Here is a 15,499-nt window from a genome sequence, read left to right on the forward strand (position 1 = left end):
GAAGTCAAACTTACAGGCCTATAATTCCCAGCAATACCTTTAGACCCCTTCTTGAAGATTGGTGTTATGTTAGCCAGCTTCCAGTCTTCTATGAAATATACCGCCAGCTCAGTCATTTCCAGCCGAGGACTGCAGTTTCAAGGACTCAGTCACTTTCTTATGCCGAGCTGAGTGCTAATAAGCATGAAACTGCAGTCCTCGGCTGGAAATGACTGAGCTGTCGGTGTATTTCATGATTAATATTGTTTGAAAGAAAAATAGGTATAATATCTCCCTTACTTACAATTTAACTTGACTGTCTGAAAATGAAAGCTATCGAGTTTAGATTTTTTCCAATCCAGTCTAAGTCCAAATCAAAACTAAATTGGTTTTTCTTTTTCTTTCCAACAGAAACCCCAAACCAAAACTGCGTAATGGTTTCTTAAAGCTGAATCAAAATATGAACTGTGGTTTCAGTTTGTTCAAACGGAAGTGCTAAGCTCAGTAGTAAAAGTAGTTATACCTGCACTTTTGAACAAAACTGAGTTATTATAACAAAGTTTTTCTCTGTTTCGTATTTTACTTAACAAATAAAATGTTGTAGGGTCATTTGATCAGGAACTATCTTTAAAATTAAATCTGAAAAAAAAAGACATCTGAAACAAATATATGGAAAAGCCAAACTTTAAAACCCAATATCTCAGCTTGAGCTCAACTGCAGATTCCACTTTTGTGCTTAGCACGGCAGGCAGGCCCCCCCCCCCCCCAAAAAAAAAACACTCGGGCAAAGATTCCATCATTGAATGGTTATTAGAAAATAGTTTACAACATATCTCTTAGTTTATGTATTGTTTTTAGGTTTTCTTACCATTTTAAGCTAAAGACCTGTTATTTTCAAGTTGTTTAATCAAGTAGAATGACAGTTCGTTTTCTTGTTGTGTCTCGGCAAACAGTATTTGATGGGGTTATGCGGCTTCAAGTGGCTTGGAAATTATAATTGATGTCCGGAAAGTGTACAAAAACTAACAATGAACATTTCAGCTAATCGTCAAGTCATCCAAAAGTGAGTGCAATGAAATCCTTGGGTTTCCACGAGAGAAGTTGTCTGTAAGATAGGTAATTATTGTCCAACAAGTGCGACTAAGGGCAAAAACAGGTCAAATAGAAGTTTTACGAGTTCCAAAAAGTTCAGGCATTCATATGACTCCAAAGATGCCAGAAACATTTGAAACGAACCGCAAATCCACGCTGGAAAAGGTACATTTCACCGATTTACCATTCAACGAGCTCATAACCCCCAGAACAATACGATTCGGTTTGTAGACACTCCAATCTCCTTAGAAAATATTAAACATTGCCAAAATCTGAAACCAGGGGTTGTCTGTGATGGAATCAGCACAAGAGATAAAAAAATCTCTGGTTTTTTGTGGATGAGGGCCATAAAATGAATCAAAAAGTGTACCAGAAGGACATTTTAGAAGCTGTTGTACTTCTGTGGACCTAAGTGCACCTGCGCACAGCATTGTAAACTGGACATTTCAATTTGACTCCACACCCGTTCATAAGGCCAAAAAGACAGTGATGCAAGGCGCATTGCTTTTGACATGTTATCATCTTTAGAGTGAACGATCTACTTACTCGCTAGACCTTAATCCCATTTATTACACTGTATAGCCTGTTTTAGATTCAAAGGTTTACCCTAAACTACACATAAGTTTGGCTTCTCTAAACCAATTTGCTTTTGTAGGGAATAGGATTAATTAAAGGACTTGCAGCCCTTGAATGCAAATTGCAACAAGCAGTTGTATCTCTGTATTACTTCAAAAAGCTGCCAGTTTGAAACCAATTAATGTATTAGTTGCTAAAGGTCTTCTCATATTATTACTTTTTGTGATTTGTTAATTTTTTTTAATAAAGTTACATCGCAAATTGCTTGCCGCACCCTGTACATTTGATTCGCACAGTCAACATAAACATAGTTTTGTGGTTAAAGTTATGCTTATTTGTTTTATGGAGAAGGAAAATAAATTCTTTACTAAGGATATTGGTTTATTTTTTTTTATTTATTTATTTATTTTTTTTTTTTTGCAAAAAGTATTTAATGTGTTTTGATCTAAGTACACATGTTTTGGATTAAGATACTACATTTTTGATTTTTTTGATTCTCCCAAGTACAAAAAATAAATATTGAAAATGCTATGCATAAAACTTGCTGAATCAAGGAGGGAGCTTAAACCATAAGCAATAAAAAACAATCGAAATAAACCTCAAATGCAGAAATAAAAAGAAAGTAACATTTTGAAATTAAAAATAGTTTTCAAACTACCTGGCTGAAAGGAAGTAAGATAGTTGTATCGATGAACGGCTTTATGATGATAAGGAACAAGAAACTACCAATTATACAATTATTTGCACAGCTCATGAAAAAGAAATCGATGAAGCTGAAGATTTAATCAATGAAACAGAAATACAGAGCATTTGCAAGCAGAAGACATTTCAACGTTGATGTTGGAGAATGTCGACTTTTACCATGATTCACATGAAACATTCTATCTTCCTACTGTGACTTTCGTATGTGAATGTTGATATTCTAGGACTAATGTCGTCATTTACCAGATTTCACACCTTTAAAGTAACATATTCACTAAATAATAATAGTTTACGGGAACAAAAGTCATACCTGATGCTTCATCTCCCAGTAAATGTCCCCATCCACCACAGCGACCAGTAGTCCCATCAGGATTAACAAGCAAAGAATTAGACCCCGTTCCAGCAATCAAAACCAAGCCTCCTAAAATATTTTCAGCACATCATTAGAATTTCCGTCAAATTTGTTACATATTCCAACCTTAAGTAACAATGGAATTAATATTTTAATTCTTGGTAACAATCAAACAGAAAATGTTTTTTGTTGTTTATAATGGGGTCCCATATTAGTTTTCCATCATTCAGAGACCTAGTGCATCCAAAGACGTAGGCTCAAACTTAGCTACAATCAAGGAGTAAATCCATCCTAAACTCAAGATGTAGCATTCATTCTTTTATATGGCACCTCTATTGGTAGACAGTCATCAGCACAAGAGCTTTGATGCCCAGTTAAGTCACCAGATGGAGGCACCTGGACTCTCTTTAATGCCAAACTGCACAGTGAATTTCATTTTGCCAAGAATATTCAAGGCAAAATTAATATTTAGAGGATCTTATATGTTGCATAAACGCATGACATGGACGCTGTTGATTTTCTGCACCTTGAAAATCTACAGATTGAAGCAAGGGCCGAATCAAGCCGAAACCAAAACCCTTTTAGTTTAGGAGGGAGTCATTATCCAAAAGAAGGGTCAAAGCAAAATTTTTGGGCTCAAATAGGGTGCTCGGTACGATTTTTTTTAAATATGTCCCCGAAACCCAGCTTTTGGCTAAAACTTGATCATTTAAGGGGGATGGGCCTGGGTTAGAGCCAGGTTTGAACCTGCATCTTTGGGTATGACAGACCAATGCATCCTCACTACACCACTCAGCCATCTCACAAGATAAAATAAAATGTTATTTTTTAGTCTTTAGTTATGAGGCATTCAAAATCTAGTTTCCCAAAACTAGGAACTAAATTTTTTTTTAATACAATAACCTTATAAGATCAAGAAATACATTGGGCGTATGGCATAGATTTAAGAGAAGAAAAGGCTTGATGGAAAAAAAAGAAAAGAATGAAATCTTACAAAATTGTTTTGGTGGAGTTTATGAAAATTTTTCATAGTGAGATCCTATTTAAATGCACAACATATTTTGGTCACCTAGTGCAAAAAATGTCTAGGGTTAAATATGCTCATAGAACATCTTGCCAGGATGCAAGAAGGTCACAATTAAAAAAAGATTACTAGCAAAGTACAGGGAAGTTGTGAATAAGACAGATTGATTAAATTGAGAAGAATCTAAACATCTCAACAAAAAAAAATAAAATAATAATAATAAAAAGGGAAATGGTAGTAAAGAGTCAAGGTATAGTCGAATCCCGTTATCCCGAAGTTTAGAACTCGAATATTCCTTTATCTTTAAGGTTTCATCAGGTTCCAAACTCTTGATACTGTTGTGGAAATTTCCCATAACTCAAACTACCAATAACTTGAAAAGTTTTAGCTGGTAATTTGGGACTTCGTGTTATTGAGAGGACTGTACTCGGATGGAGGACCTGTTGAATACAAACTGAAATTCTAACGATGAATTACTTTATCAGGACTGCATTAATCAATGCCGGGTGCTAGAATCCAATAAGATCACCTTTTCTTCATAAAAAACATTTATTTTGCTAAAACTACAAGAAAACTACAGAGTCAAAAATATCTAGGCATTACAGCGCCTTTTTCAAATTCCAACTAAATTCAATTTTATTTTACAGTGTTCTGACAATTTCTCATGCATCACAATTATCATACACTTGGAATTCTCTTCACTTCAGTTTCTAACAGGGCCCGATTTAAAAATTTTAGGACTGTAAACACAACAAACCCGTGGGGGCCCCTTCACATGCAGAACCCTAGAACGTGCTCAACTGCACATGTTTTTGTCATTACAGAAGTTCCCATCCCCCAAGAAAAATGGCGTAAAAAAACGATACCCCCTCCCCCCCCCCCAAAAAAAAAATCAGTAATTCAATCACACCACTGATTTTTTTTTTTAGGTTGACTCCCCATTGACATTCGCATGACTGCAGTAAACCGAAGACGTAAATATATATGTTTTGATAATGTCACTGAATGCCTTAAACAAAGTCTTTTCCTTCCCCAAACTGGTCTCAAATTGCTTGGAAAAATAGAAAAAGTAATTTTTTTAGGGAGTGTACCTGCACAAAATAAGTTTACCACCTTTCGTCAAGACTTTGGCTGACTTGACCAGGCCATTCAAGAATACTCAGTCAGTTGCCAGCAACAACAATTTAATTTTTAAACTTACACTAGAATAAAGAATATTTTGAAAAATTTTATAGTGAAAAACAAATGAAAAAATTTATTATGATTTATCTTTTTTATGATTTCAATGATTTTTGTTTGTATATTTGAAGATTTTTTACAGTGAGGGGGGTGTTGTTCGTAGAAGAAAATTGTAAGACAACATTCTTGAGCATAACCCCCCCCCCCCCAAAAAAAAAAAAATGAAATCCCGTATCCACCCATGTGCATGAGCTGCATTGGTTTAACACAGAAATGTTAAAATTTGTCAAAGCCCGTCAAGGGTGAAACATTACCAAAAAATATTATCCAATTATCATGCCATAAGAGCGCGTTTCATTGTTGATGACGTCAGGAGCGTTACTCAATCATTCGCTATTATATAATATGAGGACAAGAAAAAATTGTCTGTGTGAAAAATGAAAGAATGCTAGTATTTTACTTTCTGGAATAAAATATTCATTTAAAAAATGTGTGGTTAAAGTAAAATTTGCCGCTCCTGAAATTTTTTTTGCCCTACGCAGCTGCCTACCCTGCCTATTGGAAAATTGGGCAATGCGTAGCACTTTGAGTGCTTGAGTTGGCTATCCCTGCTTTAATTTTTACTGCAATGTTCAAAACGGTATAGGGAATGTTAAATTTTACACAAAGCAAATAAAACATGTAGTCATTATTGCACAAAAAGAATGAAAATTAACACAAAAACCTAATTTTTAATGTGTAAAAGTCATAATTTTACAATAAGTTGTACTTACCTCTTCCTATGTTCCATTTTGAACAAAAATTAAAAAAAAAAGCATTAATTTTTATTTCATGCGTGTATCAGAATATGACATAAAATATAAATATTTGTAGAATATTAATATTTGTATTTGTAAAATATAAATATTTGTACATGTTAATAAAACTTGAATTGCTTCCATAATCATTCAAATTTTTTTTGCTGCATTTATTTTAGATTTTTTACCGTAACGATTTGAAACCTTGGAGGGAATTATAAACACGATCCAGAAAAATAAATTTCAAAATTTATTTTTAAAATTTTACTTTTTCATTTTTATCAACATTTTTTTAGATCCCTTTTTTTTTTTTTTAATTTTTACGTACGCTTCAAATTATTTCTATAAAAATTGATGATTGAAGCAATATTGCTTTTATTTCCGTCACTCCATTTTTTTTATGAAAATTCATATTGTAAAAAGCTGCAGTTAGGTCTCATATCCCAAAATTTTCTTACACAGCTTACCTTTTAGTGTAGTGTCTTTTTGTTTTCATTAAAAAAAGTACTGGCCACTAACAATAAAAAAGTAACTACTAGTAAGTATCTACCGGCCACTCAAAATCAACTAAAAATTAAATTTTTTTCAGATCTAATGAGTTTGCATTAAAAATATTAATGATTTACAAACCTTTTGGACTAACAGCATACAAAGGTCCAAATGTATCACTTGCGACGGTACAATGCTTCATCAGATGTGGATGCTTTCTTGAAAAATTTCTTTCAAATTCTCTATTGGCTTCTTCTTCTTCACAGCCACTCATGCACAAGCCCTGTAAAGAAACATTGACAGTCAACCATGAATATGCAAACAATGTGCATTCAAAATTTGTTTCAAAAAATACTAAATAAAATTTTTTGATTTGCAAAAGTACTTTAGCAGATTGCTTTTCTGGAATCAAAAATAATACAAAAAATAATGAAATAAAAATGTCAGTAGTTTAATCTGAATCAATTAAGAAAGTAAAAATTATGTACTTTCGTGCAATACCATGAAATTTGAAAATAAGTGCAGCTACAGAAACATTTTACAAAATTACAAAGCGCCACATTTTTAATGCAAAGAAAATGAGTGGATTGATGAAACGACATTTGACTTTTGTCAAGTGCTTTTTAATCCATATTTGTCATTAAAAAAGGATTCTTTTCAACCTAATAACACATGTTTGCAATTTTTATTGCTATTTTATTTTAAAGTTGTTTTTGAGTTTTTGAGTTACAGGGCACTGAAAATATTTCAAAAAGAATTTTCTCTTTGATCAGGGGTGCCCACAGGGGGGGGGGGGGGATTATGGCGCAAGTTGCGCCATCAAAATTTTTGAGGGGGATTTTTTTTCGGAAGTTTTAATTTTCTTTGGAACATGAAATTTTTGATTTTTAGAAGAAAAAATATTTAAACTTATTCAACAAGAAATAGATGCATAAGTAATACTTTTTTCACGTACTCTTTCCAAAATTTAATACCCGTCTCTCTTTTCAATAAAGGGAACATCAGAGACGGGATGGAGTTGGTGCCTGTTTTAAAGCTTGATCAGACGATTTGCTTTCTATTTAATTTATTATAAATCTTCCGGAAGTAGCTCTATTCTGCATGATAAATACGTGTGACAGTGACGAGAGGGAGAGAGATCAAAAATGACTAAAATAAAAAGTTTTCCATTCTTCTTAATTTTTGTTTGTAATAATTCTGACCACTATAAACTGGTCTTTCATTGATTCATTTGCACTTTGATAATCGTTAAGAACTAGTTTTGAAGTTTGTCAATAACATATTTTTAATCCCTCTAATCGACAATTCTATAGTTTTTCCATAAACTAGCTGAAGTATATGTAGAATTTTACTTTACTATCATCCTCTCTACCATTTTTAAACTGATTGGTTCAAATTATCATTAGATGATTTTTATTAAAACTTTCAGTGATGTTGGTTTTCGCTGATGGAAGCAGAACAGTCTTTTCTTAAGGTGTTTTAATTATTTTTCGTAAATCATCTTTATTTTCTTCTATATCTGATATCCATAGAAGGATATTTGATTCGTTAAAATTCTCGAGTCCTGATTTTCAATATGTACTAAATAGCTGAATCCATTTTTAAGGATTTCCGAAGAATATCTATCACATGGTATCTGTTATCTGTAGCTATCCATCCTTTTTGACTATGTATAACTTCAATTTTGGAAAACTTTCAAGAGAGCGCCCCTCACTGTAACGCCCGAATAACACCCGAATAACTTTATCATTAAGAGTCATCTAAAACTGCGTTTTTAGAACTGCAATTTTGAAAAATTTATAAGAGAGAACCCCTGATTCCCCCCCTCTCTCCTTAACACAATCAAAGACAATCCTAGAATTGATTTTTTTGGAGTATCTATTTCGAAAAACTGCCGGTTGAATGGCACCGAAACTCACCTTCCATCAATATCAGGGCCGACGCCAAGGGAGGGGGGTGCTACAATCCCCCCCCCCCCCAGTTTTTCATAAGTGGAGCCGCCAATTTACTTTTGGCGATGTAACGAATGAAGAAAAAAAAAACTCTTCGTTGTTTTAAAAAATTAAAATAGTAAGTACAATTGAACAACTGAAATAATAGAGACAAAAAGTATTTTTTCAGTAAAATTTGAATGGAAAATGTAATGTTACAATACAATTTAGTACATCCATGATTCTCTTTAATTAAGATTATCAAAGTAAGGGCCGCGGAAATGTGCGCTTCAAACATTTTTAACGCAAAAAGTAGTATTCAGTGCAATATTCACTAGGCCGCAGAGTGGGTATGTCTGCCTAATCGGAAACTATGGGCCTGGCTCAAACTAAAGTATTGTGCATGAGTAAAATAAACATAATAGGAGGGAGAACCGGTGTCAAAACTAACATGGTGCACGCCTTGTCTCTCGGCGACCCTGGTTATACAAAACCATGCTTCATGATTCTTCAGTTTAAAAAAAAAAAAAAAAGATAAATAAATAGGATGGCTTCATAGGGACCGCCGAAACATTCCCATATGTAATTTTTTTGATGAAAAATATTGTTCTGAAAATCGTTGCTAAGTGGAGAAAGATGCCTGGGTCGCCGAAATATATTTGAAACACACAGAGAGAGAAAGAAAAAAAAAACAGTTTAATGCTAAGAGAGATTCAAAGTGTTGTGATGAATGATCACACCAGAAGTTCTAAATGTCTGAAAGTAAAAATCGTAAGTAAATCAAAGCTTAATCAAGAGATACAGGAGGAACATTTAAAATAAAATGAAGTGGATTAAATAGGACATATCGCAAAAAATTACCAGATCCGTTCGAAATGTTAAAAGTTCTTTTTATGGGGCCGCAGACGCTTGTATTTCAAGAAAACAAAAATATCAGGGCTGCAGTTTCGAAAACCATGAGAGTTTTCCCAACATAACCCCCGAGAAATGCCCTCTCAATTAATCAATCATCATCATTCACGGCCGAATAAATCTCGTCTTTTGGACTTAAAAAAAACTCCCTGAGGTCTCCCGAACCTGCCCTTCTCTTAATATTACCAAAGATCCTCAAAAATTTTATTGTTAAGGATTCAGAAAATTTTTCGTGGGAGATCTCCCAAACCCCCCACCCCTCTAACAGAATTTAAAATAGCCTACGATTGCGTTAATTGAATTTCAATTTTGAAAAATTTTCAGGGGAGAATTCCAAATCTCTCCACCCATTAACTTTAGCATTATCAAAAATCTTCTAAAACTACGTTTTCTACAGATCAGAAATTTTTCGAGAGAATGCACCCCTCTCTCTCCCGCCAACATTACCGAAAAAGTCTTAAATCTTGTTTTTAGTGCTTCAATTCATTTCTGACATCATTCAAACGTTTCTGTGCGCGAGCCCCTTCAAGACTCCCCTCCCCCCTCCTCCTTCAGTGAAGTAAGTTCAGTAAAGCTTAAATTACGTTTTCGGAGCTTTAATTTCAAGGAACTGGGGGTGCACTCCATTTTAACAAAAAAGTCAACAACCACATTTTAAAGCTTTCATTTTTCAAAAACTTTGGAGGAATGGCGTTCGCATCTCTATTCTCCATAATATCACTATAAATCGTCTAAAACTGCATTTTTCGAACTACAATTTTCAAATTTTTCCCGGGGGAGAGCAGGCACGTAGCTAGAACTTTGTTAAGGGGGGGGGGGTCCAAGGTTGCACGAACTTCAAAAGAGGAGGCATGCTAAAGCAGAATTAGTAGCTGATAGTTACACAAGATAAGATAAATCCAATTAAAACTGATTATTAAAATATGATAATTAACTAAAATTAATTAAATAATTGAAATTAATGGAGTCATTAGTTAAAATTAGTTAACAAAAATTTTATATTAAGTGGTAAATTAATTATTGAAAGTTTGTAAATTAACATTAAACTGAAAGTTATCACACACAAAGTTTCCAAACATGGGTGAACCTCTGTCCTCCTGAAAATGAGTGAAATATTTTCTATTAATAAAAAGGGCACATTAAAAGAAAAACGGAAAACGAAAACTGTTCTAGAAATTACTTGGAAAATGCATGCGATAATTTAATAAAATATTAAAGCTTTGTAATATATTTCAACAAAATATGTACATTTGTACTTATGCCATTTTATTTGAAAACTAGAAAGTAGCCCATCAAGGTATGACGGGTGAAAATTGCTTCAACTCTTCTACATTTGAAAGAAGCAATTGCCTGTTTGGTAATATTTTGATAGTTGAAATTTTAACTCTAACACCAGTGGATTAACCCTAAACTCCGGTAGATAGCGTTCATTGTTTTCGTTTCTTCATTCCTCTGAGATGACACAGTCTTACCAGTAGAACTGTTAAGTTACCGGATCGAGTTCAGTCTTGTCACAATAAAGCCTTTCCCTGAATGTTAATCATTACCAAAACATATTATCAAATTACATATCATGCCGTGGCGCGAATTCATTGTTGAAACACGCGGGTTACTTGATCATCAGCATTATTTATATGAGGATAAATATATCTATATCTATGGAGTCGAATGTATAACTATATGAATGTTATATAACGTAACCCTGTCCGATTTGAACAACATTTCAGGCAAAATCCCACAACTCTCTCAACGAAAATATTAACAAGGTTTCATTTAAAAAGTTTGAATTAGTTTTTATTGATTTACATTTATAATATTCTTTTGATAATGCGAAATAGAATGATATTTCCAATCTTATTCGTTTTATAATTATCATTCCTTTTCATCAATTAAAAGCTTGAACAAACTATTAACTCTTTGAGAGACGGAGTGTTCCTTTGATGCAACCATTTTTTTATATATATAATTTTTTTTCTTAAGCCAACTGACACAATGATTCCAGTTAGCTGAAATAAAAAAAGAGAAGCAAGAAATAAATGGGGTTCTCAAGTGAAGTCACTGTTCCTCAAAGGGTAAAAGATGTTCGAAAAAATTTTAAATATCGGAAAAGGCGTATTGCCGTTTTTTTATCATTTTTTTTTCTAATGGGGCTGTGTTAGAGGTTTTAGCCTTTTGCGGAACAAGTGAGAACCAACCATATGGCATCCAGTCATTCATATGCCACCATTAAGGCGCGGATGTGAATGTCAGAGAAAAATTTGATGTCCAGTTTCCACCAGATGGAGACACCTGAGCTCTTTTCGATGCGAAACTGCAAAAGAAATTTAATTTTGTCAAAAGCTCAAACGACCTAAGGGATCTTTTACATGCCGATTAATGGAATGTATACCTAATGAATTAAATTAAACATCTGTGTGATTTTATTTTAACAAGGTGCTGTTAATTTTAACAAAATACATATCACATTTTACAACGCAGGCAATGATTTTTTTTCTTTAATACGATGTTAGCAAAACACTTTATTGCAAGAAATAGCAAATATCTTTAGCTTGAAGAAAATAAGAGTCGAAAAAATTAAAAAAAAAAAAGCGATATAGAAACGAAAAACTCAAAAAAATTTATCTCGTATTCACCTTTTTTGTTTCTTTGCTTGTAGCGCAATAAATAGCGGTAATTTTCACGTAGCAATTTATAGTTAAATGCATATGCCTGTTTTTTGTTACATTTAATGCTACCTTCATAATTTACTAAAGATGGATGCATAGATGCTAATTAAATAACTTCTCAGTACAATTGGAATACAAATATGCTTTTTGGGACAACATCGAATAAGAGATGAGAGAGAGAGATAATTTTTCTTCAATTAAAAAACTGTTTTTCTTTTGGGATCATAGAATCACAAGTCAGTAAGATTTAAAAGTATTAATTCGTAATAAATTACTTATTACATGCTTTAATATGGCTGAACTTGTAATTTCATAAACTGATCACAGAAAAATATTCAAGTAATTTTCAATTATTTTTCTATAAAATTTTGATTCCGCAAAAAATTCGTCACATCAACTTCAAGTTTTATTTATTCATTTATTTTATTTATTTTACCTTCAAACACGAATTCTTCTTGGGCATTTAATATGTTCAATGATCATGCTTAAATATTGGGGGGGGGGGGGGGAACATCAGAAAAAAAATCTATGTAATTTGTTACTCAGAAAGGAGAGAAATGTTAAAAATAATCTAAAAGTTCAAATAAAATTGTTATCAAAATATAAAATGAATCTGAAATGAACCAAGTCAAAAATATAAAGAATTAAAATGAAAAAAAAATCAATAATTTTTTCTCATCCTCAAGCACATGAAATGTGTAGAATTTCTTTTTTCACTGCTGGCTTAGAATCTAAAATTAGTTTTTAAATGGAAAAACACATTAACACGTAAAATTACTTGTATTTTTAAGAAAACTTTAAAAGGGAGCACTGCAACTTACCTAGTTTGGGTAAACTTGATTTTCTTTTGCATATATTTTTCTTCAGGATATGTTTCCTATAAGTATGATGTAGATAAAAACTGCGTGTTAAAACAGAAAAGAATCGGAATTCAATTACTGATTCACCAGGAACGCACCTCACTCTGGCTGTCTTTCGTACAACATGCGTCTACGAAATCCACGAAAATCCAAAAAGAAAAGAGAAAGAAATGAAGAAAACCACGCCAATGAGCCTGTGGGATACAGCGGAAGTGGCAATAAATGCTTGTTTTTACTTTGCCAATGGCAATTTGATGGACCAAGGAGAGGGGCTGAATTTCAAGGTCACAGGACCTAGCTGGTTTGAAAGTCGAAAGGGACATTTCCCCGTTTCGGACGGAGTAAGTGACACAGCAAAAAGCAGACGAAAATTGGGAACCTGCAGTTGTTGCCACGAGGATCTCGTGTTCTGAATTGACTCAAGCGCTGAGAAAATTGCTATTACTGGGAATATTTAGGTGGAAAATGCAGGGTGTTATAAAAACATTCTCTTTCGGAAAAATTTTGTTGATGCGAGATGCAACAACTGAGAAAAAAAGGACAGGGGTCTTTCGGGAAGGGGGGGTCCGGACCCCATGGACCCACCCCTTGGCTACGTCCTTGGGGAGAGTCCCCGGACCCCCCTTTATCTGACACAATCAGAAATAATTCACAATTGCGTGCTTGGAACGTGAAGAAGTTTGAAAATTTATCAGGGGATGACTCCGAGTCTCTTCCCCCTGTGACATCACCATAGATCGTCTAAATCCGAGTTTTTCAACCAACAATCTTGAAAATTTGCCGAGGGAGAGCCCCCGGACCCCCTCTCATAATCAATTATAACGTACATTGTATTTTGGGAACCTAAACTTGGGTAAAAAATATCGGAGAGGATATATTGGACCTCCTCTCTACTTCCTATCCAAGTTAAAATATAGTCTAAAACTGCGCTCTTATATCTTCAATTTCGAAAAAATGCCAGGAGGTAGCCCTCGTACACCCCCTATTTCTGATTGAATTTTTTCCTTACAATTAAATTTATATTACTAGTACTAAGGTAGAGTAAATTGAGTATCCCAGATAAACCAGAAACTAAATCTCTCCCTCTGCATATTGTAATATGCGTTTGAAACAATTAAGGGGCCACCAAATGCGTACATCCCCCCCCCCCCCGTTTTCTGACCTAGCGATGGCCCTGATCAAGATCTATCAAAACTGCATTTTTACATAAAGCTACAAGTTCGAAAATTTAAGTGGAGCGCCACTCTCCCTTCCCCCATTCTCGTCACCATTATTAAAGATCGTCTTAAATTTCATTTTCAAGGCTTCAGTTTCGAGAAAATTCCGGGAGAGCTTCACAAAACTCTTTCTCTTAACGTCACAAAGGTCGGCTACAATTGTAATTTTAGAGGATCAATTTCAGAAAACTGCTTGTCCCCTTACCATAGATAGCCTAAAATAGGGTTTTTAAGACTTTTATCGCGAAAATTTTCCGGGGGCGAGCCCCCGAATCTCTTTTTTTCCCTAATATTACCACAGATAGTCAAAAACTTGCGTTTTTAGAACTACAATTTTGAAAACTTATCGGAGGACAAGCCCCCGAACCTCGCTCCTCCCCCTAACACAACGGTAGACTATCTACAACTGCGTTTTGAAGTTTCAATATTGAAAAATTACCGGAAAGAGGTCATCGAACCTTTATGCCCCAAATATCACCAGAGATCGTCTAAAACTGGTTTTAAAACTACATTTTCGAAAAATTTCCCGGGGAGACACCTCCCGGACCCCGTAGCTAAGTGACTTATATTTCCGTTTCAAGGTTCATGTTACATACATCTAGTAATGACTCCATTCCTTAACAGGAAGTTAAATCCACTCTCCCTGTAATTATTCATACGTTTGAAAAAAAAAAAAAGGGTGCAGCAAAACTCAGGGGTCTCGAAAACTTGTTTAATCAAGGTCCACGTTGTAAATTTTGGGAAGGCGAGGCGGAACAATCCAACAGTATTTAAGTTCAAATTGTATTTGTAAGGGGTAGCCCCCCCCCCCTCCCGTAAATTCGACTAGAAATTAGATACTTTAAAAACTTATGTTTAACCCTATTCGAAAGCGAGAAATTTTTTGGGGGGGAATTTGCGCCATTGAGCTTGGGGGGGATGGGCACCCCTGTCTTTGATCACTAACTAGAAAAGTTTTTGACCCTTTATAAACCCTAACAAAAACATGCAACATGGATAAAAATCAAAATTGAAACATTGATGGTGTCGATATATTGACCCTAAAACATCAATGATGTTCTAAAACATGAAACTTTTTAATGTATATTCCTGCATAATAAACTCTAGAAATGTTTTATGCAACTAAATTCACTGTGGTCAGTTTATTAACCAAAAAGATATTTGAACTGTCAAAGAAAAGCTAATAAAAATAATAATAAGGATCATTAATTATTAACATTTAAGATTGAGTACTACAAAGGGATAAATAACTTAACTTATGTATTTTACGTTAAAAAACATAAAGAAAATGAAACATGAATACAAATTAATTGGAATAATTTTTGTAGCATTTTTTAAATTTCTACCTGGACTGAATCCTGTAATACAAAAACAGAGAGCAAGTTACTTAATAAGTAACTCAGGAGAGTTTTTTCAAATGTGAAGATTATTCCTTCTTTCACCGAGGTCTCCAATTGAGCACTAACTCATTCATAACTTCATAATAATTAAAATACACAAAATATATTCGTACTTTCGAAGTTTTTTTTTTTCCTTTTTTTTTTTTTTTTTTTTGAATCAATTATATATTAATGGTATACAAATTGGAAAAGTTTTTTGCATGAATATTATATGTATGATTTTTGTTTCAATTTTTTTAATACATAATATTTAATACAGTAGTTCTCTTTTACACACCATCAATACCCCCCCCCCCCCCACCACCCAATCTTTCAAAATGGGA

General features: G+C 33.8%; 1 protein-coding gene across 1 annotated transcript in view; it reads right to left on the reverse strand.

Annotated features, from left to right (window-relative positions):
* LOC129230244 (N-acetyl-D-glucosamine kinase-like) overlaps nucleotides 1-15,499 on the reverse strand; it is a 68,485-nt gene that overhangs the window by 37,618 nt on the left and 15,368 nt on the right. The window contains 2 exon segments of the mRNA XM_054864648.1: nucleotides 2,660-2,770; nucleotides 6,332-6,473. Coding sequence (XP_054720623.1) covers nucleotides 2,660-2,770; nucleotides 6,332-6,473 — 253 coding nt within the window.

This window comes from Uloborus diversus, chromosome 1 (assembly GCF_026930045.1).
Source record: "Uloborus diversus isolate 005 chromosome 1, Udiv.v.3.1, whole genome shotgun sequence".
NCBI lineage: Eukaryota > Metazoa > Arthropoda > Arachnida > Araneae > Uloboridae > Uloborus > Uloborus diversus.